The following is a 25,024-nucleotide window of genomic DNA, read 5'->3' as shown; positions in this document are numbered from 1 at the left end:
ACCTTCTTGAGACGACAGGCAGGTGAGCTCTATAATCATGATAACCGGGCATGATAATTTACATGACTAAATAAATATTTTAATATTTCTGTGAACAAATTATTGTTCTGTATTATATATTGAGTACTGGTGGTTTTAGCATTGAAATGTTGAATTGGTGAGCAAACATAGTAAAACACACATCGTCTGATATTCATGTTAGTATAGTAGGTGTATAATACCTTTTGCAAATCTTATTCAATGTTATGGACCTATAGAAACCGTGGTTTGATTATTTTAGAATTTTGATTTTTGAACGCAGGTATGTGGATTATCGGAGCAGTGCGAGGTGATGTGGTATATGTGATCGAAGCAGAAGAGAACAACTTTATTCTGAGATTATAATTTGTGTCTCAGATATAAGGAAACATAACACGAAGAGGCGGAACATTCAACGGTATATAAAAATATATAAACTTCCGTTTGTATCGCGCGCCACTTATGGAATTTAATTTCAGCATATTCTGGTGACCCGTACCCGCTTCAGGAACTGGTAATTGAAAAGGTTGCATAAATTTGCTACACTATTATTATAGAGATGTACATGTATCGTGTATAGCAGATCGAGGTCTCTGCTGACCTGGGTAGTGACAATTTTATTATTGTTGATACGTGAACCTGATCGACGTTATATCAAATGTTATGCTTGAGAGCTAGAACTGCGTGTTTCTGGATTTGAAGAAAGAACGCATTTTACTTTTACCAGTATATTTGTGGTTTAGATTTGCAGAGTTTTCTAGATGTTGCCTACTATAATATTGCGTAAGCTTTTAAAAATCATTTAGTCGTTGTTGTGATTGTTTTTCTGGTATGAAACATGGTATATTTGGTATTGGCACAGTGTTCAAGGAACCCCTAGCAAATTAAATACCTAATTGTATGTGTTTTGTTTTTTCGTCGTTGCAGGAATTCAAAATATACGCTGACAGCGAGCAAAACAGGAAACCGATAAGAGACTATCATCACATTTCTGACATCAACATAGGCATTATAGCATCGTGCTAGCTGTGTACGATATATTCAATGGTTGACAACAGTATGCTTATTAAGCGGTAAGAGTGAACTTAATACACAGGCAATACAATGAAATGCAAGCAATATATCAGTAGGTCAGGGAAGTGGTCAAGTACAGGTTAAGTTCATGTATATATGTGCAAACTGATGCATCACAGCTGAATTACAGCAATATATGTAGGCCTTATTATATATATATTATATATTAATTATCATACAAATTTGTCAGAATATGATTATAGAATGTATCACTGCAGGAGCAGGTAAGTTAACCTTAATGCCATAATGTACGATCTTATAATATGATTTGGTTAATTTCTTTCAAACCTGATGGTTTTGCTATATTTATTTATTATATTTATCTATTTATATATTCACCATATTTGACCAAGATTAATTGCACAGGCGAACTTGATTTACAGCAAGGTCATGGATACATACATGTACAATCATAAAAAACAATAACCAGATAGGCTATATTTATAGACATTTAAACAAGTTCAGCTTTGAGATATTTTAAAATTGCAAATTGCGTTCCATGTCTATATGCTCACTGGTACATTGCTTGACCATAATTTGTTAAGAAGAATATGCTCTGAGCATGTTAAAATAGATAGGGCATGTTGAGTAAGGGAAAGTTCACTGATCAATATGCCTGTTGTCGGAAGCAAATCGGACAAATGGTTTTCTCTTTACGCCAATTGATATTTTCTTTGTATCTAATTATTGTTTTTATCAATATTCAATATAGTTAATGAGCTAAAAAATTAATGATTGAAAAGGCTCATTAAATATGTAATTTTTTGCCAATGTTTTGCTAAAAATCAATACTTAAATGTTCAGGGTACTTTTATTTTGCAGACTTTGCCTTGACACGTGGTCAAAGTGTTTCTAATAGCCTATACGTTCTAATGTATATATTTATAGTGTAGCCGCCCTCTAATTTGCACATTTGCCTCAACTTTAGTCACTAACATAGCCTAATTGGGACCCCCTTTAGAAGAAAATGACAATCCCCTAAAAGGCGACATAGTAAAAGGGCAAGTTCGTTTACCACGTACAAGGTTCACTCATAATGTATACTATTATTGCTCATTTTTAATTAATTTATTATTATTTACACATAATCGCAATGTCACTTGGAATTTGCAATTGTTGGTGCTATCTACTGAAGATAACAAAACTTAAGATGTGTTTATTATCATATATTATCATTATTATTAGTATTAGTATTAGTGTTATTATTAGTGTTATTATTATTATTACTTATTATTACTTATTATTATTATTATTATTATTATTATTATTATTATTATTATTATTATTATTATGACCTATATAATGAGGTACCGGGTTCAATTCCCGGTTGTGGAGATTTGTTGGGATATTAACTTGCGGAAAAAATGTCTGCAATTAATTGGCAACCTCTGTAGATTAATTCAGACTTCCGCTCTCCCCATGGTTCATTTAGAATTGGATAAACGAATCATGACAGTACTCCGTCCTTCGGAGGGGACGTTAAGCGATAATAATTATAATAATTATGATCATTTCTCCTTTCAGACGCTGCTTGAAGAAGAGTATATTGCTACTGATTTTGGTTGGTCTCTTTGGCTACTGCTTCATTTGTAAGTTCATATTTTTATTTGTTTTATTATCATCATAGTTTGAAGTGCAACTGAAACATGAGAAAACGTTAAATAAGATACTGAAATAACATACCAAGTATTAGACCTACCATTTCTCTGATAAATTGATCATAGTGATCAGTGGCGGCGCCAGGGGGGGGGGGCATGGAGGACAAATGCCCCCAGCCAGACAACTTTCCCTGTTTCCCCAAATAAAAACAAAACAAAATGGAAACTTTACAATTTGTGCAAAAATTTCACGATTTTTGACTCCCCTGAAATTCACCCCCCCTTCAATTCCACCCCACCCCTTCTCCACCCGAAACAATTTCTGGTGCCACCACTGCCGATAATGATTAATGTCATTTTAATAGCCTACGTATTCCAATTTTTATATTGCATACGGACAGTTTGATCAAAGAACTTTGGTATGATAGAGACGCTGATTTTCAGAAACTTCTATATAATTATGTAACATCCTTTATTCGACCATAAATGTAACTCAGTTACTTTACTTTTTGTTATAACCACTCAGTCAACTCAGTCAAAGTTACTCACACTAAAATCGTAGACTGTTAATCTCAAACATAGTCCAATAGATTTCCGTAACCATCTTGCAACTCGTGATAAATGTGCCATATTTGGCAGGGATACAGTATAGAGAGCTATAAATTATTATATGCTATGGAGCCATTTCAACAGCACCCTATTTGGTAGGAAAAGGTCATTGATTTTTACACAGTGGTCAAGTTTAAGATTGTTCGGAGTTTGTTACATTTGTTAGTTTGACCTATCTACCTCATACAGTTATGGAGTAATGGGCAAATAAGGTCTAACGTCATGTAGGGCTAATTTTGTCACTTTGACTTAGACAATTGTTATGTTATCTGGATAAGAAAGCACTCGCACAACTATTCTTTTTATTTATTTTTTAAATATTTTTTTGCAACAAGATGAATAATTTGATACAATTTTCAATAAAATCAGAGCAAATTTCATTTTCGCCCTCAGCAGAGCTAAAATTGCTACGCTTTTGCCCATTAAATAAATAACTGTACGCCATAGACTTATAGATCAAATAATATTCTTTTATAGCTTATGGCCATCGTCATAAGTTTTGAGCAAGTTTGAATAACTTTGAACTTGACCCCGTGCAAAGTTCAATTACCTTTTTTCCCACTAATGAAGGGGGTGCTGTTCAAAATGCCCCATAGCCTAGGTTAATCAGCTCTATTATGTACTATTACTTTGCAAAATACGGCAACTATAACATGATTTGCACGATTGTAATGAATATAATATCTCTATAACTAGAGAACTAATATCTCTTCTTATACTTTTATATCACGGCATAGTTTTTTAACTCCACAAAATGACCTTTACTTATCAGCTTAGTGCGTATGTTATAAAAACTCATACACGATGACTTACTTGAGGTCATATTTGAGCACTGGTTGTTAAATGAAGATTAATGAACTATGCCACTGGAGATGAGACGAGTTTGTTCTTTTATAGTTTTCAGCAAGGTTCTTCAGCGGTCTGCCGATTTGGCGCTGTTACCGCGTCAGAACGGAAGTGTGGATCTGATTGTCTTAAACACTTGATAACGTTCGTGCAATCTTATTGGTTCTTACCCGTGTGATATGACACGATATCACACGGGTCAGTGCGTATGCATTGACGCGATACGCGTACTCGCTATTTGAACCAATCGGAGGCGCATAGAAACAACGGGACTGATCGATTTTAAGCCCTCGGTAATTCCTTGTAAAATGTAGGATTTAATTTGATTAAAATATGTAATACTTACTTATTTGAATTAAAGTGTTTAAGAATGAGAATAAAGGTATTGTTTTTAGTCGCTGTCGTGCATCTTTTAAAATAATGATGTCGCCCGTGTCAAATGAGACGATAGATGCACTCCAGCGGCTACAAACAATGCCTTTATTCTCTAATTCTAGAAGAGCAGTCGGACACCGCTGATGGACCTTGAATATGTATCTTCATCTTGTAAAAACTGTATTACTTTGCCGCCTAACTTTGTATCACTTCCTAACTTTTCCAATACCAGCTCGCTTCTTAACCTTTCCAATCTAGACGCAAATCCCGCTTATGTGTCTCGGTGTGTAGCTATAATTAATCCTCTTTACATCGCTTTGCTAACGCAATTATGCATGTACCCAGCACTAACAATAAATGATGACGTGTCCACCTGAACTGATAGCGTATAACTCAGAATAGTAAATGCTTGCTTTCCATCTTATAACCAACTGCACCTTGGGTCTTCTTAAGCTTTCTTAAATGCATGATTGTCATTCAAAGCTATTCAACGAATGACTACAATATACACATGGGGTACCTTTGTGAAGGTTGTCATGAGGTACCGTTATTCTGTCTGAAACTGAATGGAGTAAATCATCCCATGTCAAATATTTGTATTTCGTTTGCCGTTCCAAACATTAACGTGCAATTCAACAGCCACGTGAAATGCATCACAAAATCTCTTTCGCCATCATCGCATGAGCCACCATGCACAATCACGACATTCCTGTTGCACCCACATCCTTAAAACCTGCAAATACCTGCATGGCAAGCTGCTCTCGCTACATGTATACTATATATATATAGTGCATTAATCTATATGAGCTCAAGGATGCCGTAAGCACTAACATTCAATAACAGGATACTGTACCCTGTCTACGAAGCCACCTGCCACCTGACGATGAATCTCGCAGCCATCTCATTCTCAACGCTTCTCTTTTGCCCCTTGTTAATGCCCGGTGTTAATGCCAGTACGAACTTCCAGCACCAAGCTATAGTTGGCACCACATTAATGACACTGCATGAAGGCCGCCCACCCTGCATGAACCTAAGACACCTGTTCCAACCAAGATCCTTGCAAAGTATCGTATATAACATCAAAGCACCATCACGGCAACCTAAACAATGCAAAGCCATATACGTACCTTACACTAATCACAGTGCACTAATGTACTTCAGCTATGCAACTCTAAATACGACGCCCATCTGCCCATGCTCTTGCACTTTGTATACCTGCACGCTTTCTACATCTCGCATGTAATATGTAACCAATATAGCACGCCAATCTTCATGCAACGCAAACAATACATTGATAAAGCAACCTGCATGCAACCATGAGTTAACCCGCTTTATTTATGCTAAAGATATGACAATTGTGCAATAAATATGTATCTCACATAATTTGTGTGATTTCTGACAGGGGTCGAATGGACTAGAATAAAACACCGCTTCAGACCACCAAAACCTGTGGCAAAATTTATGCTTCAATATGCCAGGATCAGAAAAAAATTCTTACCGAATTCAGACCATTCGCATGGGGATGATAAAGAACATACAAGAAATCAACAGCAAAACAATGCAATCAAAACTAAACATTCTTGTAATGAAACTTGTAATAAACAAATTATTCTTCTGACTACCAACTCAGCTTATCTCGACGTTACCGATAATTGGCTAGAGAGCTTTCGTAGAATCGATTTTCCTGCCAACGTCACTGTCATTGCTGAAGACTCAATCGCTTTCAAACACCTTTCTAACAGAACAGACGTTCACGTGGTACAAGCAGGCAACCTCTCATTCGGAGAAGGAGAATTTTTGTTCAATTCTAAAGATTATAAAACATTAATCAACAAGAGACCGCAATATGTGTTGAAATTTCTCACTAGAGGCTTTAACGTTTTATTTTCTGACGTTGACACAGTTCTACTTGCCAATCCATTTGATTACTTTGATGAAGCTTTCGACATGTTCGTAGCAGAAGATCAAAGACCTCCAGAACCTACAGTTGTTTGTGCTGGGTTTGTGTATTATCGGGCCACTAATGCAACCATCAAGCTTGTCAAGTCATGGATTGAAAACATAAAAGAATCTAACGATACTCAACCTGATCAAATAATCCTCAACTTGATGATACGAAAAAGAAATATTCCTAAAAATATAAAAATCAAGTATCTTGATCCTGATAAATTTATATCAGGAAAGTACTATTTTAATGATGAATGGAGGAAAAACAATAGCGAAACAATTCTCAACCCAGTTATGGTTCACAACAATTGGATGATTGGACATGATAAAAAGGTCAAACGCTTTAGAAAACACGGGCTTTGGTTCGTCGATTACACAATTACAAATGCGCCGGACAAAGATATTCCTACTTGTGGACCAGACCCTTTGGATAATGTCACGGAATTGGTAACAGACACACCACTTCAGACAACTTGAAATATCAATTACTATAGATAATTGGTGAAGGTAATTGTCTTTGTTGTAGAGCTGTTAAACAATACTACCAGAGAATCAATATCACGTTAGGGTTAGTCATTTACCAGATATACTCTTACTGCAGAGATTTACAATTGGCCAATTCGACGTCTTATGCCTGACAATGGGCTGTTCCATTTAATGTCCACAATCCCCCTGTGGAAGATTTAGCTTAAGTCTTCCACAGCGGGAGTATGAGTTTCAAATAGAATAGACAATTGGGTTACTTCCTTTTGAAATACTCACTCCAGTTGTGGAAGATATAGGTAGAGCCATTATACAGGGGAGTATGGGTTTCAAAATTATTAACTCTGACCAATTACATTTGAAAAACATACTCCCCCTGTGGAAGATATTTCCAAAATATTCCACAGGGGTAGTGTGGATTACCACTGGAATAGCCCATTTTACGCCTCTTTCGAAAGTCTCTATATGGCCACTGTGTCATTACCAGATTGCAAAGGAGTTTTTAAGGCGTAAGACGCAAGGTGTACAGTGTGTTACTTAAGTCACATTAGCTGACAATATCTTACGTAGAATTAATTGTAGCTCTTCTGGTAGTTCATGATGCAGTCATGTCTACAGTAGAATTCATCTCGACCTTTGCAGGACTTAAACCCCATTAAAAGCTATTAAACCAAGATAACACTCATTGAAGCAGCTCAACTGATTAAATCAGATCTTCTCTGGTTGTGTACAAGTGTCTGTTTTCAATGTGCGACATCGCAATAAAGCTGGTATTACAGCTTCAGTTGGGTAACCGATTATAAAGGAAACGAAAGGAAACAATGGTATGTGTACCATTGTTCACGAAATGACACAAAGAACTGCTTTTGTTAACCAGCATTCTTCAAAATGAGCAACATAATGATTGTTGACTTAACACAGTTTGGAAATAATTTCTTCATATTTTTGGTGTTATCTGTCGTTTACATATCCTTCCTAAAACACAAAAGTACGACCCTCTCCAAACATCTAAATTAGCTAAAAATTTAGGACATGTTACAAAACTTTATTTTCTAGAACCAATTTAGAATAATTTAAATGTAGCTTTTACCGGTTTTTTGTGGCATCCTTCAGAAGTGAGCGGTCCGATACCAATATTTTCGGTCAAATCTCCATTCAATTAACACGGGGAGTTGGCTAGCTATGCCTTGCCCTCACTCATATTTTACAAAAGTGCGACCATTTCTGAACATCTAACCTAGCTGTAATTTTAGGTCATGTTAGAGAAATATATTTGCTAGAAGTTTTGGAGAATAAATAAAAAATTGGCTGGTTATTTTTCACACAGTGATGTTAACTAGGCAAGTGTCCATTCTCCCAACATACATCATTTGTTGAGGTCACACGTCAATGGTGAGAGCACGGTGTATTGTGTATAGGAAAACGGACAGTAACTGCAGTATGTCTCACGTAGGATCTATTTAGACTTGAACGAACACATGTGTGTTTTACTTTGAGTTATATTCTCAAAAATCATTTCTTCTTTAATGTCATTACACTAAATCCTAAATATAACTCTAAACATTTAATCTATCACATAAATAATTACAATGGAACGTAACTATTATATATAGTGCTCTTCTAATGTAACAAGTGGACAAGTTCAAGTGGACGCTTGATGAATCAATTAATTATATTTATTATCATATACACCAGTGGCGGTAGCCGTCATGTCAAAAGCTGGCCAATGTGCATAAGCTGAGAATAGCAAAAATCGTGGAAGCTCACGATTTGGCTCATTTTTGGAAAAAATAGTTCATTTATGTTTGATTGACAGGAATTTGTGTGACATGTTGTTAACCAATGTTCTTTTGCGTTTAAATAATTCAGGGTTCCAAGCACAGCTGGCAGCAGTTAGCATCATACCCGATGAAGTTGTCTTCCGATTTGCTGACACCGAAGACGTCATCCTTCGATTCACCAACTCGGATGAGGATGCATTTGAGCAGAGGCCTTACTTGCCAGAAGTATGGGGGATTCAAGCCCCCAGACTGAAGCCTGAAGGTGACGAAGTCATCGAAATACTGAGACGAGTGGGTGGATCGCGTCAGAAGAAGAACATTGCAAAGGCAAAGAAGAGGCCTGGCAGAAAGGGTGGGAACGTTAAAGATACGAACGCTGAAAATAAGATCAGCATTGGTGCTGACAAACAGCAGGAGGTGAGAAAACAAGACGAAGCTAAAAATGTAGTGGCTAATTCTTCGCCTGATATAAGACACAAGACCAACAACGAAAGCCCAGAGATGGTGCCAGTTTCCGTTAGTCAGGAGGACGAGAAACCATTAAAAACGTCACCGCATCTGGACAGTCCTGTCAGAAACGATGTTGAACCTGTAGAAATCGTAACAGAGGCCAACATTTTAAGTGGCGGAAAAGAAAGTAATATCCAAGAAAGTCAAAAGGAGTTAGCATCGCAAAATAATTCGCTGGAGCGTTTATCACCAACTAAAGCAAACAATGTATCATCAAATGTCGATGAAGATTCTTCGCAAATTATAACAAAGAATAACGCAACACTGGAGAAGGATCAGCAAGGTTCTACCTTGAAACTAAACGTGATACCATCTGCCAACCCATTGGCACCAGAAACGAAGGAGAAAGACTCTCTTGTTCTTCCCTCTAAAGAAGAGAAACACACTATAGATGGGGCATCTAACAAAACAAATACTAAATCGGTTGCGTCGAATTTTACTTCTATTCCCATTAGAAAAGATGGTTTCTCTTCGAAGCTCAAACCAGTGTTTAAACAATCTGCCAATGAAACCACTGTTGGTGTTTCTTTGAAACACATTCATGAGAAATCTATCAATCCTGGTGTTCGAGCAGATCACAGAACAAACCAAACTGAAAATGTTGGGAACAATGTCGGTGTTGCTACAAAGATGGCGCCCAAGACAGTACAGTCTGCCAATAATAAGACTAAAAGTATTGAGTTACACTCAGGGAATATGACAAAACCAAACGTACGTGTTAGTCTTACAAACTCAAAGTTACTGATTAGTAATACTACAAAGGAATTTCTTATTGCTAAACTGTCTGACGGTCTTCCAATGCCAGATAAATCTCCAAAGAGAATGGCAAATAAAACTGTAAATTATGTCCGTAAGCCCGCTAAACCACATCAAAGTGATATTGGTGGTACAAAGTTAACATTTGAATCTAAATCACAAGCTAACCAAACAATTCAAAATAAGGAATTGAAGAACAAATCGATGTCTGCTTTTCTTGATAAGTCCAAGATAAAAACAATAAAAGCCAACGCGAGCTCAGCTACTGTTAATAAAACTCTGAAACGCATTTCTCCAAAGAACATTGTACAATTTGAAAGCAATAAAACTACTTCGGGAAAACCTACACTCAAAAAGGTGGTGGTATCAAAAACTACAAATTCAACCAAACCACTCGGTAATACTGTGGTAAAAAATGATACAATGTTGGCGCCACAGAGCAAAACGAATAATGTACCACGACCAGCAACTAACTCTGACAGAAAAGTTGTGATCCTCACATCAACAAACGCAGCATTTCTGGATTTTACGGACAATTGGTTGGCAAGTATACGAAGAATCGGTCCCCATCCAAATATAACTATCGTCGCAGAAGACAACGCCACCTACGAACATCTAATGAAAGTACCCGATGTTCACGTGATACGTCCTGACCAATCATCATCAGCCAGTGATAAACTTGTGTTCAATACTCCGGAATATAAAAAGTTCGTCAACAAACGTGCGCAATATATATTAGATATACTAAAGGAAGGATACGACGTATTGTTTTCCGATGTTGATACATTTTGGGCTGCTGATCCGTTTCCTTATTTTGAGGAAGATTTTGATATCTTTGCTCAACTTGATCTAGGACCGCCTCATCCGCGGATGCTTTGTGCTGGATTTGTCTACTATAAATCCACAAGATTATCTATCAAGTTTGTCAAACTTTGGATTAAGAAAATGAACAGTTACAATAACACCAGGCCAGATCAAGGAGTATTAAATAAGCTTATAAAAAAGAGAAGTGTACCGCTGTTGAAGGTGAAGGTGCTGGATCCGGATAAATTTCTATCAGGACATTTTTATTTTGATGAAGAATGGAGAACTAAAAATCCTCAGGTTAAACCGGTTATGCTTCATAATAACTGGATTATAGGACATGATGTCAAAGTTCAAAGGTTCAAAAATTTAGGAATGTGGTTGCTTGATCAAGCAGGTCCAAGGAGACCAAAACAATCTGCAAGAAGAACAAAAGACGCTGAACAAAACACATGAGAGGTCTATAGAGCTTCAAATATACACGGAACCCAGCAAACACAGAATTTTTCACAGAAAACGCATATATGCCGGGTTATATAAAGGGTATAAAACATTGTAATAAAATTGCTCCAAAAAATTAATGTAACTAAGTTTCAAAACTGCTTGTCCCCAAATATTTACAATAAAATTTTGATAAAAATTTTTAAGATGTTTTGTTTATGTTTTTTCGTATAGAATGTTTTCATGACCTTTATATAACCCTACAATACATTAAAAATGGTATTAAAACGTTTTGACCAAAACGCATTTATAACAACGTTATTAAAACTTTTTTTGTGTTTGCTGGGAACATTCAAAATGAATCATTGTCAGTATTTAAAAAGCAGAGGTAATATTTAAGCAATTTAATTTTTAGCAACCTGAAACTTCGTAAACGTAATATTAAAACAATTTGGGCTTCCGGCATAATTATTTTTCGTGAACATTGGGCATTTCTGAGTTAGATATTTTGATATTGAGTTTTGATATCCTATAGCAAATGCCGACTTCCTGAGATGTTGTAGGCGATACGTCATCTTCAACGGTGTAACACAACATGCAGCATGATACCGAGTTAGGTTCATTTTTGTAAAAAATAAATTATGTTTACAACTCTTTTTATTGTGCTTTTGCAAAATGTCGAGATACCGTTTGCCTGCATGATTCAGCAAATGCACTTCCAAAAAAGTCATGGGGATTAAACGTATTCCGACTACACTTTCGGGATGCACGGTCTCATATGGATTTCAGATGTTAAAGGCCACTAAGTGCCGGTTTCTTGAAGCATTGCTAGTGGTCATGCTTCCTAAGCCTTCAGGCTTAAGTCCAATTAGTCCTATACCAGTCCTTACAATTTCATACACTCAGAGAAATATTCACACGTTATGTAAAAAAAAAACACGATTTAAATTAAATTATACACAGTATATGTAAAAGTTTGTCAAAAACTTTTACCAATACATATTTGAACTGTAACGAAGCTAGTTTACCTATTTTGTGTAATCATTGCATGAAATGAAGTAAAATGTCAGCCCAAAATACTTCGCTGATTGGAGAAAATCTACCTAACGTGTTATGTACTTCGACACGCATGTAGTTTTTACCTATTTCAGTAAGAAATTATAGCGCAAACCGAAAGCAATGGCGGACACGACGTGTGTCGTGTGTATGATCGTGTAGCGCATACCTGCTGAAACTTCATTCAAATAGGTAGGTTTCAGAGTCATTAAGCTTGAACCAAACTGGAGATTCGTTCGATAAGTTATGCATGGATTTCTTTGATACTTTAAAATGGCTATTTATGGGTTCATTTTGCTAGATTGATCAACATTAGAATTGACATGCACCCATAAAGGCGCAGGATTGGTCATTGCACAAATAGCCTTCAATTGCAAGAAAGTGTGCAATTTGTATAAATAGCACAAATTGCACAAATAGCCAGTTGCTTAAGCAATTTTCACAAATTGCATAAATAGCCACAGATAGTTGCAATTGATGCAATCTATATATGGCGGACAAATTGCATAAATAGCCACAGGTGTTGCAATTTGTGGAATTGATGTCAGTAAATTGCACGAATAGCCTACAGTTGCAAGAAAGTGTGCAATTTGTACAAATAGCACAAATAGCAACGTATGCATGAAATTGTATTGTTGAATGAATCTGACAGTTGACCAAGATCTGATGACTTCAAATTTATCATGAATTATGTTTCAGCATAAAATAAAACAAAGAAAGAAAGCCCCAATCCTATTGACCTGTTTTTTTGTTTAACTGGTATGTATTTTTTACATAATTCAAGGTTGTGTGAAAAATGCCTATTTGTTTTGGAGTTCTATACGTACATCGAAGTTGTGTAAAATTTTACACAATTTGTGTATTTTTTTCTGTGAGTGTACCATACATCACATAGAAAAATCAATGATTTCACATTATATTTGGTAGGGCTAGCCTACTAGCTTAGGAAGCCTGACCACTATCCGAGCTTCAAGAAATCGGACCTATGTCTAAGGTCGATTCATAGACGGCGAAAGAGAGGGGGACGGGGACGTCCATATTTTTCACTGGGTACTCCCTATTAAAAACCCTAATAGAAGAGAAAATAAGGCAACAATTGTACAGTGCATCTGCCTTTTTAGCTCGTGTTTGGGGCCCAAATGGCAGGCCGATATGGGGCAAGCATTTTTTCGCGGCCGTTTAGAAATGTTGTCCCGGGGCTCATAATTATTGCACAGCCCCTAAGTAGAGTGGTTACCAGCCTTAATAATGCTGAACACCTCGTACAATAGAAGTATATATATATTTTACATTTTGAACAAGTCTGATATAAATGGTGGGACCAACAGTGGCAGTTGGCCAACAAACTTCGAATTTTACCTCCTGCATGCCCATATCATTCATCCCGGGTCATTCATTTATCGAATAATTTTTAATTGATTATTTTTATGCTTTTCATTGGCACACGTCAACCACGTTACTCAGACAAAATTTCCCTGACCTCATGTGATCAATTGTTCGATTGATTCATGTAGGCCTATTCGAGCAGAATCCAATAAATATTACCAATATAAACAACATGGTGGACGTTTCATCTATCGTGACTGGGACAGCAACATAAAACATTATTCTCTACATAAACATAATGGAAACGGGTTCAATTCATATTTGACCCTTTCCTGTCGTCTATGATGAGGAGAGTAGGCCTAATTTTAGTGGTACCCACCATGTCCACTGATATATAATGTGGTATTTTCAACCTGAAAAACAAAGTAATTCTAGTGATGTAAGTCATGGTCGCAAACTGCAGGAATACATAATGAGTGATGCCTACTTCGTGTACGATAGCGATGAAGCGTACCAACTTAATGTATCGGTAAGTGCAAAACACAAATTCTGACATTAAATGGCAGGTATGTCTTATGTTACAGCGATTCACAAAATAAATATTACCTATTCTTGTGACAGTGCTATTGCTAAACTTTACCTTCACATGGTAAAGATAAGAACGTCTCCACAATTTTGAGACAGCCTATTTACGAACGCCTAAAGTCGGTTTATTTTGAAAAGGTGCATCTTGGTCCGAAATGGTCTAAATAGTAAAATGAAAAACATGATCCCATCTCGACGTCTTGGGTGCCCAAACAAATTGTCAGCCATGTGTATTTTTAGAGGGAAGCTAACAAGGAATTCACAAAGTATTAAAAGGTTTTGCGGCTCTTAATTCAGTAAGGGCCAGTTACCGTCAAACGTCAACTATCAACTCATGAAACCATTGAATAAGTTTGGGTAGCCATTTATGTCAAGCCTGCCGTTTTATGGATCATCCACTTTCAGACCAAAATACTTTTTTGATTTGATTGTAAATAAAACTGAAACTGGAAAGAGTTTCTTTTTAGAAGCATTCTATCATATCTCAAGGTACAGACAGGACTGGGGAGTTGGGAGGTAAATCTTTAATTTCCTTAGAATCTTTCAATTAAATAAGATCCGTATATTTGTTTCCACATTAGTACTATTATGGACTGGAATTCTATAAAACATGTATAGTAGCCCAAAACCTGACTTTAAAACGCAGCGTCACGCCGTCACCTTAAAAAGTTCCCGTAACCTTAACTTTATAAATTGGTATTTACTCCTTTTTGAACTTCCAAATCCAAGCAACAATGGTCAGTGGTTGTGTTTTTGTTTATTGCTTGATTATACTATACAGAATGTGTTCGAGATCCATCACCAGGAGCCTGGTTATCTTCCTCCTCATTTTGTTGGCTATTGGACTTGTGATGACCGGTAAGTAGTACTTATAGCTACATTAACCGATCGACAATCAATTATTGATGCATGTATAATAATAATAATAATAAAAATAACACTACTAATACTAATACTACTACTAATAATAATAATAACACTAACACTAATAATAATAATAATAATAATAATAATAATAATAATAATAATAATAATAATAATAATAATAATAATAATAATAATAATAATTCAAAAATAAATAAATAAATAAATAAATAAATAAATAAATAAATAAATAAATAAATAAATAAATAAATAAATAAATAAATAAATAAATAAATAAATAAATAAATAAATAAATATATAAATAAATAAATAAACTTTAAATCAATCACATCAAATCATCTATAGTGGTAAATGTATTATATTGATCGATACCCAAACCCACACACCCCCACGGGTGAGCTGAAACAATAAGAATAATGAAAACAACAAAATAAATAAATACATGAGTAGGCTAAATGTATTCAATCAAATCAAAATTATTCAATCTATTGATCGATAATCAGCCCCCACTACTAGATATTACACAGAAACACGTGCGAGCATCAAATTCGCATACAATCAGTTTAATCGCTTAACAACTGCGGCGGCATTGTACGTTTTCCACATCTCGGATCTCCTTTCAAAACGATTTGTGTTTCTACAATGCGTTCTCACCACGGTTATACTATCTTCAATCAAATCAAATCAATTGAGCGAGCGAGTGAGTGAGTGAACGGGGTGAGCGAGTGAGTAGATGAGAGTTACAAATCATGCATGGTCCTATTTTATGTAATTCATTATAATATTTCTTTATCTTTCAGGAATGTTGGAAACTATTGCTAGTCGTCGATATTTAAATTCGGATCACCTACCTCCCAGAAAATCCCGAATACAACCAGTGTCAGATGAACCTCCTCCTAAAACAGTTGTCTTAACAACTACAAATTCAGCTTTTCTTGATTTAACTGAAAACTGGTTATACAGTATACAAAGCTGCGGCGTTTGGCCGAACATTACCGTGATCGCAGAGGACAGAGCTGCATATGAAGCACTTCGAAAGATGAAGTTCAACATACACGTGACATTAGCCGACCAATTATCAACTGCAGATAATCTGTTGTTCGATACACCTGAATATAAACGCTTTGTAAATAAGCGTGCTGATTATATACTCGCGTTACTTCACAATGGTTATGATGTGTTGTTTTCCGATGTAGACACTTATTGGGTAAAAAATCCATTTCCATATTTTGAAGAAGGATATGATATTTTTACTCAGGCGGATCAACTCCCTCCTTTACCACAGGTACTTTGCGCCGGTTTTGTGTTTTACAAAGCTACCGGACAAACTCTCAAATTTGTACGAACTTGGATCACAAGAATGGCAATTAAAAAACAAAAACTACCGGATCAAGTTGTGCTAAATCAACTCATAATGAAATGTATGAAGAATAAGAATGGTGTCAAAGTTAAAGTTTTGGACCCAAATTTGTTTGTTTCTGGACAGTTTTATTTCAACGACGATTGGAGGTCAAAAAACCCTCACGTTCAACCGGTTATGCTGCATAATAACTGGGTTATAGGTCATGATGTTAAAGTACAACGGTTTAAAAAGATAGGAATGTGGTCGATTAAATGAGAGCTGTGAATTATGGTACATTTGGCTTTTGACTGTGCTAGATCCAGCAAACACAAAACGTTTCACAGAAAACGTTTAAATGTCGGCTTATATAAAAACGTTATAATAACATTCAAAGAACATTTCTGAAAACTTTCATGAAAAACATAATGTTATATTAAGTGTTAACAAAATATTTGCAAATATATACGGTGTCTTAAAACTACAGTGTTTTACTTATGATAACACATGCTAGTATTAAGCAATACTTCATTGTTTCGCTTATGTTTTGTCCCTACTCGATATGATTTATGTCAACAAATCGGGAAGTCTTCATTTGAGCTATACGATCTTAAGGCCGTATAAAATTAATGTTTTGGTTCTCGTCCAGAGGATTTTCATGAATTGATGAGGAGGGAGGTGTTTTTTTTTTTTTTTTTTTTTCCAATGTAAAATTAGCATTGTCAGTAGTTTTCGGTCTTCTCCAACAGTGCTCGAGGAAACGATGAGGCCTTTTTTTTTTTTTTTTTTTCAAATGTGAGATTCTGAGGATAAACCCCTAGAGTACCACAAAAGACTTGGAAGTGATGCTTGTTCTCTAATAAACTTATTTATATGTATGAAGATTTCATAAATCATTCCAAAGTCGAAAAAAGTGAAAAATCTAAAAAAAAAAAATCTGACAAATCCCAGAAATTGAGGAGGAGGGGACGAGAACCAAAATATTAATTTTACACGGCCTAAATGACACTTTCCCGATTTTGTCATGTCAACGCAGAAAGAACTATCTGTTACTGAGGTGCCTGAATTTTTGCAAGAGACGGCCCAGGTAAAAACCAATAATTTGCAATTACCAAAATGAAAAACAGAAACCTCAACAAATTTCGACAATCAGTGACGTGAATGCTGGTATTGGAATCCGGTTCGAATCCTATGTGTGGTGCACTTTCACAACACAGCTTACATGGAGTTGACAACACAACCATGCCTCGCTTATCGAAATACTTTGTTTCTAGGTAATTCTGAATAAAGGTATTGAATTGAATATCTTTGTTTTGAAAACCGCCGAAATAGTTATGATAGTGAAGCCTTGGCAGTCCTTGTGCCCTGGCCTTACCGAAGTGCTGACAAAATTCAGGAACAGCGCCATCAATCGTACTTGCCCTACTAATTTTAGTTACCTGTATGATTGGTATTTGGTGACGCCAAACCCAACGTAGTTTAATCCGGAGTTTGATTCAGATTTAATACATCGTATTTTATGTGATGATTCGACTGATTGTGGAGGTTAATAAGAATTGTCAGATAATAAGAACGTGTGTTAAGAAAAAAATGAAAATTTGAAGGTTTTTCAGCAAAAGGGTAGACTTGATGAAGCACTGCATGGAAAATGGACAGATTTATCAGACTGAGGTAGCACAACTACAATACCCGTATAAAGGATTGAAGAACATACGGCATCAAGGTGGTACCAATCAAGTTTGCGATTGAACACTATGAACTCTACTTCAAGAATATGTCTCTTGTAAGTAAATTATATTTCAAACAATCATATAGCTATATACTAACCATAATATTTCAATCAAATTATACTTTAAGCTCCATTAGACTATAGACCATTGTACAGGGTGTCCCAATAAAAACGCAGCTAAACACAGCACGCCCTTTTTCTCAGGTTTCATGGTCAATAGTCAGATTTTTTACACATTCATTCGCGGGAAAAATGGCATCTTGCATTGTTAAGATATAACACATTTTAGGGAAAATTAGTCCAAATTAAGTTTGTCCCCGAAATATAATTATGGACGTCTGAGTTGACATTTGACAAAACATTGTATTGATTGAAATTTTTTGCTGTTTCTTTTATTGTCATTGTGCCTTTATTATGATGCACTATAGACAATCAATCACTATTATAAGATCTCACAATTTCAATTTGAATATAATAAAATATACTACGCAGAAACAATTAGATCTACTATTGTACAGTGGCACATAATTATTAATTAAATACTTACAAAATCGGCAAAATAAAGTATCCCTAAACTTTTCCTTATTATTCATTTAAGTTTCATTCTGGAAAATATGAAGATCAAATCTTGTGAACTTTTACTTTAACATCAATTTCAATAATGCCCATGGGTTTTCTATTGGTAACTTAAGTTACTACTAAGGTTCATTAAATATACTAACAATAAAACAATTGAATATAAGATCATTCTTGCTGTCATCAATTCTTGATGCTTTTATTTAATATGCAAAATTCAAAGAATTCAACGAACTTCAAAGAAAGTGAGTCACGAAACCTACATTATACCATTAGATTGAAAGGAGTATACGTTTTTTTGACAGTGCATGAACTAAATGTGTTGGCATAAAACAATGAAATGTCGCCTTTAAGTTTAAATGTTTGTTAGAGGAGAATTAATTGCCTCAAAAAGAGTTGAAAAAGAGTAGAAATCTACGTGACATTTTAGATGAAATTTATGTTACAATTAGGATACTTTTCATTGAGCATATTTTCTGTAATGCCAAGTTTTTAAAGTAGGCCTACCTATAATGCATATGGTGGCACTATTAAAAAACAATCCAGGGGTAATTGGGCGCAGTTTTAGTTAATTTTGATAGGGTGTTAAAATTAATGGTAACGTGTGTTTGTCTCGTGGGTTACATTTTAACTTCAAAGTGCCAGACAAGTATGTTGGAATTGCGTTAATGAAATAAAATTAATGAAGTTGATCAAGTATCACCTGCTTCAGTAATTTGCTTAAGTTTATAGTCACTTGTTTGTTTTAATGATGTACTTTCTGGTAACGTATGTTACATTTCTTAACCATACGGTCAGAACCTTCGTATTTCCAAGGATTTTTCTCAAATATTATGTAAGAATATTTGCAGTAAGTTATCAAAAAAATGTTTTTAAATGATATGAAAACGTTTTATACCCTTTGTATACCTTTTTTAACCCGACATTTAAACGTTTTCTGACAACCTTTTCTAACCTTTTGCGAACAATGTCGAAAACGTTTTGTGATTGCTGGGTCAACGACGCATGTGAATTTTACGATTTTTGCTCAAAACATTTTCATAGACAATAGACTATATTGATTTACTATAAATAAACCTGAGAAAAATTGGTCAAAGTTGGGTTGCGTTTTTATTGGGACATCATGTACTTGTCCATAGCTCATTTTATACAGATTCGCTGAAATATTGGGTTTGTTCGTATATGGATGAAAGCATTATAACAATTGATATATGTAGGTGTACGTGTGTGAACTTCACTGAAATTGTACTTGCAATAGGTCATATAGGTTAGGCAAATATTAAATGAATGAATGGCTTCGTTCTAGGTCACTTGTTCAGTAGCATAACACGCCCTACGAAGTTTACACTAGTTGGAGCAACAAATGCTTACCAAAATCAATTGCAAATCGAACATTTAAATAAAAGACATTAAATGTTACTATATGTAACCATGGTAACAGTTTGTTACCACACCCAAACATTTTTATCATATATTTGATATTCAAGTGCGCTATACGTTAACCTTCGTCAAGTAAAACGCGGTTTGAATTAACCTAGTCTAAGTGTTAGATATGGATTAAGGGATCTAAAATGAGCGTTTATTGCGTTTTGACAGTATTTTTTGTGGGACATGAGAGCACCTCAGAGCTATCGAATTGCATTCTGAATACGAAGCATGTCTTTCTGATATCAAATAATTTTCATTTTTGAAAATCACAATATAATACAAATTTTATGACAAATTATAAAAATTTGATATTTTTCAAATTTTGATATATAACAGTCCTCGAAGTAAATTATATAAATCTAATGATATATTTTAAAGTGTATGTAGCAGGGAGGAAAAGCCGACGGTCAATTGAAAATTTTGACCTTTCATATTGAAGATATGAATTTTTTCCCAAAAAGACCTAATTTTTTTGGTGTTTTGGGAAAAAAATCCATATCTTCAATACGAAAGGTCAAAATTTTCAATTGATCGTCGGCTTTTCATCCCACCTACATACACTTTAAGTATAAATCATCAGATTTATAAAGTTTACTCAAGTACTGTTAAATATCAAAATATCAATTTTAATGATTTGCCATAAAATGTGTATTAAATTGCGAATTTCAAAAATCAAAATTATTTGATATCAGAATGACATTCTTCGTATTCAGAATGCAATTCGATATGTCTGATGTGCTCTGATGTCCCAAAATAAATACTGTCCAAACGTTCATACCCCAGCCCTTAAGCCACTATACTAATTGCAACACAATCCATTTCACATGCACCCATATCCCAAAAGCTCACCAAAACATATCAAATGTCCCTGAAATTCAAGTAGTGAAACAGGGCCTAATTTGCATAAATCCAAAATGGCCGCTTCCCGCTTATATGTAAAGATGGTAAAATGGTTAATAGATGTTATGTTATGTTATGTTATGTTATGTTATGTTATGTTATGTTATGTTATGTTATGTTATGTTATGTTATGTTATGTAACTTTTCCCATTATTGTTTACCAGGTTTTGGTCCAAGATTTCCATCAAGAGCTGCATTCTTATAATTGCAGTGCTGGCGTGTATTAGCATTTTAAATGGTGAGTAGAAACTACTAAAACAAAAATCAAACCATTTCAAAGGAAATTAATATGATCCACGCAGAAATCGGCCTGTCGTCGATCACTTTGGATGTGTAATAGATATCTATAGATCAACCAAACTTGTTTTTTAGAACATTTGAAAAAACACTATCTAAGCTATCACTGAAAATGTTGTCAAATGATATTGTTACATCTTTTTAAAATATTATAGGCCTATCAAAACATTCAAACCCGAAATTTAAACATTTTCTGTCAAAATTTTCTAACCTTTTACAAAACGTTTTGTGATTGCTGGGAAGACTACTTGATTGCTTTTACCCTACATTTGACGTTTTATGGCAACTTTTTCCAAAAGGTTTTGTGTGATCGATCAATTAATCAATTAACAATTAATGGAACTGAATTGATTGCTTGCTTACTTGATTGATTGATTGATTAGTCACAGTGATTGATCATTCAACTGATAGTTATGACTGATGATTTTATTTCGAACAACTGTTTTGTATTTTAGACTCATTACTGAACATGCGACTTTGGAATGAAGATGGGACAATTAGTTCAGATGATGACGTTAAACCGATAGCTGAAATAATCCAAGAAGCGCCCGCACCACAATTCGGTCCAGCGCCCCCTACTGTTCCTAGTGGTCCAGCTAATACAGTGGTCCTTACAACTGTAAATGCCGCTTTTGTAAATATTGCTGAAAACTGGTTGGCGAGTATCCGCAAAACTGGAATATGGCCAGATATATCTATCATAGCCGAGGATAACGTTGCGTATGAACTGTTGAAAAAACGAAATGATATACGGGTACTGTTAAATCAATACAAAACGTCCCATGATCTTCCCATCCAGTCGCCACTACACAGAAAGTTCGTCAATCAAAGACCAACTCATATCAAGAAATTTCTTCAGCGAGGACTGAACGTTTTATTTAATGATGTTGATATAGTTTGGATAGATGATCCATTTCCATATTTTGATGGGAATTACGATATCTATTTGGAAAAAGATCACCACGATAAGAAAAACGTTCTCAGTACTGGATTCGTGTATTACCGTGCAACTAACCCATCATTGCTACTAATTAAAGAACTCGTTAATAGGATTGACAAAAACAATAATAATACTTCAGAGCAAATCCTATTAACTGATATCATCAATGAGAATATCATACCTAAATTAAAGGTTAAAATGTTAGATGCGAGTAAATTTCCAAATGGTATTTTAAATTATTATCTTGACTTCGCTGAATGGCGAGAGATGCACAAGCCTGTGGTGGTCCACAATAATTGGAAAGGTGGTCGTGATGAAAAGATAAAATGGTTCAAAGATGCACGGCTATGGTATGTTTCAAACAGAACTGATGTTCAAATAACATAAATGTGAACGCCGTGATGATGAGACAAGGGGCAGTCTTCAGTGAACGGCTCTTTTCAGAGCCACCAGTAGGCAAGGGGTGGTCTACATGTCTCATTCTTAGGTACTTTGTCCTGAAGAAGTCAGAGCTACTCCTGACGAAAGCTTTACAGTTCTAAACTTGTCCGACGGCGAACCCGCTAAAAACTTCCCGTCGTAAAAGCCTATCCAACAAGCTGCATGAGACATTGGTTGCGTCATTTATTTGGATTTTCATCAAAAGTCCACATTAATTTTGTAATATATTTTTTCGTATCCCATAATGCATATTAAGGATTGAAAAAATATGTATTTTGTGGCAGCCAACAATAACATTGACGACGAAGTTTCAATTCTAGCGCAATGTATATGTATAATGGGGATGGGCAAATGGACAATGACCTCTGCAGAGTATAAAAGGCAATTCGAGGGTTGACAAACAGAAGGCCTTAACTCACTATTGCCCATGTTGAGATTTTGGTACCAAAATAATCTGTAATACCCACAGATTCTTAAAATCATAAGCTTTAACTCAATTCAACTTTCTAATGCATCTATAGCACAATAATACTTGGTCGCATCTCAATGCAAAAATATTATTTTACTCATTTTTCTCCAAAATGCACTTTTTGAGTTAAGGCCTTCTGTTTGTCAACCCTCGAATTATTCTTTTAAGTTTTTTAAGTTTTTTTTAAAGTCACTCTCTGTTGACCGGGAATCCTTCAGCTGTATTTTCAAGATCTGTCAAAATTTGTTTTCTCATATTTTGACCCTAATTCAAGAGCCACAAATATGTAAAACCTAAATATCACAAATTGCCTTTGGCAAATCATCAAGCGATTGAGTATCACAGACGCGATTATGTGATGCGATCATGCAAAACGAGTCATTTTGTCCCTAAAATGGCTGATTTTCAGATAAGGCGCGGTCGGATAACAAATTAACCGTTCAATTATTTTCTGCAAGTAAATGCCTTCCTTTCTGTAAAATTCTCAGGAAAGCTTAGCATGTTAAATAAAAAGGAATATTAAGTGAAAACGAAAAAAAAATTGATTTTGTTCCATGATAATGACGTGACTTATTTTGTTCCTAAAATTCTGTACACACTATATTATGTATGCATGTAGTGAATGAATTCTTATGCATTGACAATGGTAACAATATTGAAAATAAAGGGTCGATCCTTCATGTAATTATTTCGTGTAATCTAATCCTAACTCTAACCCTAATCATAACCCTAACCCTAAATCTAATCCTAATCATAACCCTAATCCTAACCCTAACCCTAACCCTAATCCTAACCCTAATCCTAACCCTAAACTAACCCTAACTCTAACCCTAACCCTAACCCTAATTTCGTGTAAAATTACATGAAGGAATAACCAAATAAAGGCACACTGGGTTGGTTTTGTTTTACTTCTTAATTAAAAAAAAAATTTGTAGTGCCTGACAATATTTTCTATTTGTATGGAATTTAATCGTCAATTTAAAAAAAGATCAACCACATTATACTTGATTCCCTCAATAATACGGAAATAAATCCGATGACATGACTCTTCGTGCTTTTCGAGCATGTTGAGGTTTTGCAATTTCATTGTTTTAGACCACTGAGGTTGACAAGAATTTGTCTGAATTTGGCAGGAGCTTTTTTCCCAATTCTAGCCGTCCGTGTACTTCTTACTATTAATGTATTGATCTTATAGGAAATGGGTAAAGCCAAATTTCACAGGTCTTGCCATTCTTGAGTTTAAACCGATAAAATATCAAAACAAAAGTTTTGGGCAAGTTGGTGAAATAAAAAAAAAAAATTGATAAATATTAATGGATAAATATTGATAAATATTAATAGATGACGTCAGCTCAATCGTTGTTGTCTATGATCGTACTGTGTGTTTAGCAAGCTACAGTGTGTCCTATATCCTTAAGTCTATTTACCATTTGCAGATTTGCATTGTTTGAAAGGTTAATAGAATGCTGAAAAGAAGGAGGCGTCAAAAATATTTCAATTGTTCCAATAGAACTTTCATAATTTTATAGCTGCTAAAATGGGGCGTCTTGATCTTCAAGCTTGCGTGTGTTTGAGTGCAAATAAAAAAGAAGTAAGACCCATCATGTGGGATTATATTGAGTAGTTGCGGGCATTCAGAAGCTCCTTTTATTTCCTTTTATTTTCTAGTTTGTTATCCCATGACAAACAAAAACCCCTATAATATAATAAAGGTTCATGATTTCTTATCAAGCTTATCATAGTAGAACCACATTGTCAGATTTTCTTTCCAGAGATGTGAAAGCCTAAAATGATAAAGCAACTTTTGGGAC

At 35.1% G+C, this 25,024-nt stretch overlaps 4 protein-coding genes across 4 annotated transcripts; all 4 read left to right on the top strand.

Moving 5' to 3' along the window:
- The first annotated feature begins 603 nt into the window (after positions 1 to 603).
- On the top strand, positions 604 to 8,935 carry LOC140153705 (uncharacterized). The gene is made up of 5 exons (XM_072176531.1): positions 604 to 801; positions 946 to 1,091; positions 2,617 to 2,681; positions 5,923 to 6,974; positions 8,820 to 8,935. Exons 2-4 carry the CDS (start codon positions 1,063 to 1,065, stop codon positions 6,942 to 6,944), a joined length of 1,116 nt encoding a protein of 371 aa, XP_072032632.1. The 5' UTR covers positions 604 to 801; positions 946 to 1,062; the 3' UTR covers positions 6,945 to 6,974; positions 8,820 to 8,935.
- Positions 8,936 to 10,020: 1,085 nt separating this feature from the next.
- On the top strand, positions 10,021 to 11,394 carry LOC140153686 (uncharacterized). The gene has a single exon (XM_072176509.1). The coding sequence runs from the start codon at positions 10,040 to 10,042 to the stop codon at positions 11,255 to 11,257; it is 1,218 nt and encodes a 405-aa protein (XP_072032610.1). The 5' UTR covers positions 10,021 to 10,039; the 3' UTR covers positions 11,258 to 11,394.
- A 1,767-nt stretch (positions 11,395 to 13,161) lies between these two features.
- On the top strand, positions 13,162 to 17,197 carry LOC140153694 (uncharacterized). Its single transcript, XM_072176521.1, has 3 exons — positions 13,162 to 14,153; positions 14,991 to 15,067; positions 15,895 to 17,197. The coding sequence occupies exons 1-3, from the start codon at positions 14,104 to 14,106 to the stop codon at positions 16,710 to 16,712; spliced, it is 945 nt and encodes a 314-aa protein (XP_072032622.1). The 5' UTR covers positions 13,162 to 14,103; the 3' UTR covers positions 16,713 to 17,197.
- A 180-nt stretch (positions 17,198 to 17,377) lies between these two features.
- Positions 17,378 to 24,213, top strand: LOC140153683 (uncharacterized). The gene is made up of 3 exons (XM_072176494.1): positions 17,378 to 18,216; positions 21,231 to 21,304; positions 21,819 to 24,213. The coding sequence occupies exons 1-3, from the start codon at positions 18,188 to 18,190 to the stop codon at positions 22,688 to 22,690; spliced, it is 975 nt and encodes a 324-aa protein (XP_072032595.1). The 5' UTR covers positions 17,378 to 18,187; the 3' UTR covers positions 22,691 to 24,213.
- Positions 24,214 to 25,024: the final 811 nt, after the last annotated feature.

Source organism: Amphiura filiformis, chromosome 1 (genome assembly GCF_039555335.1).
Source record: "Amphiura filiformis chromosome 1, Afil_fr2py, whole genome shotgun sequence".
Taxonomy (NCBI): domain Eukaryota; kingdom Metazoa; phylum Echinodermata; class Ophiuroidea; order Amphilepidida; family Amphiuridae; genus Amphiura; species Amphiura filiformis.
Note: the sequence above shows the minus strand (reverse complement) of the source record. Positions and strands in the feature narration are given on the sequence as shown.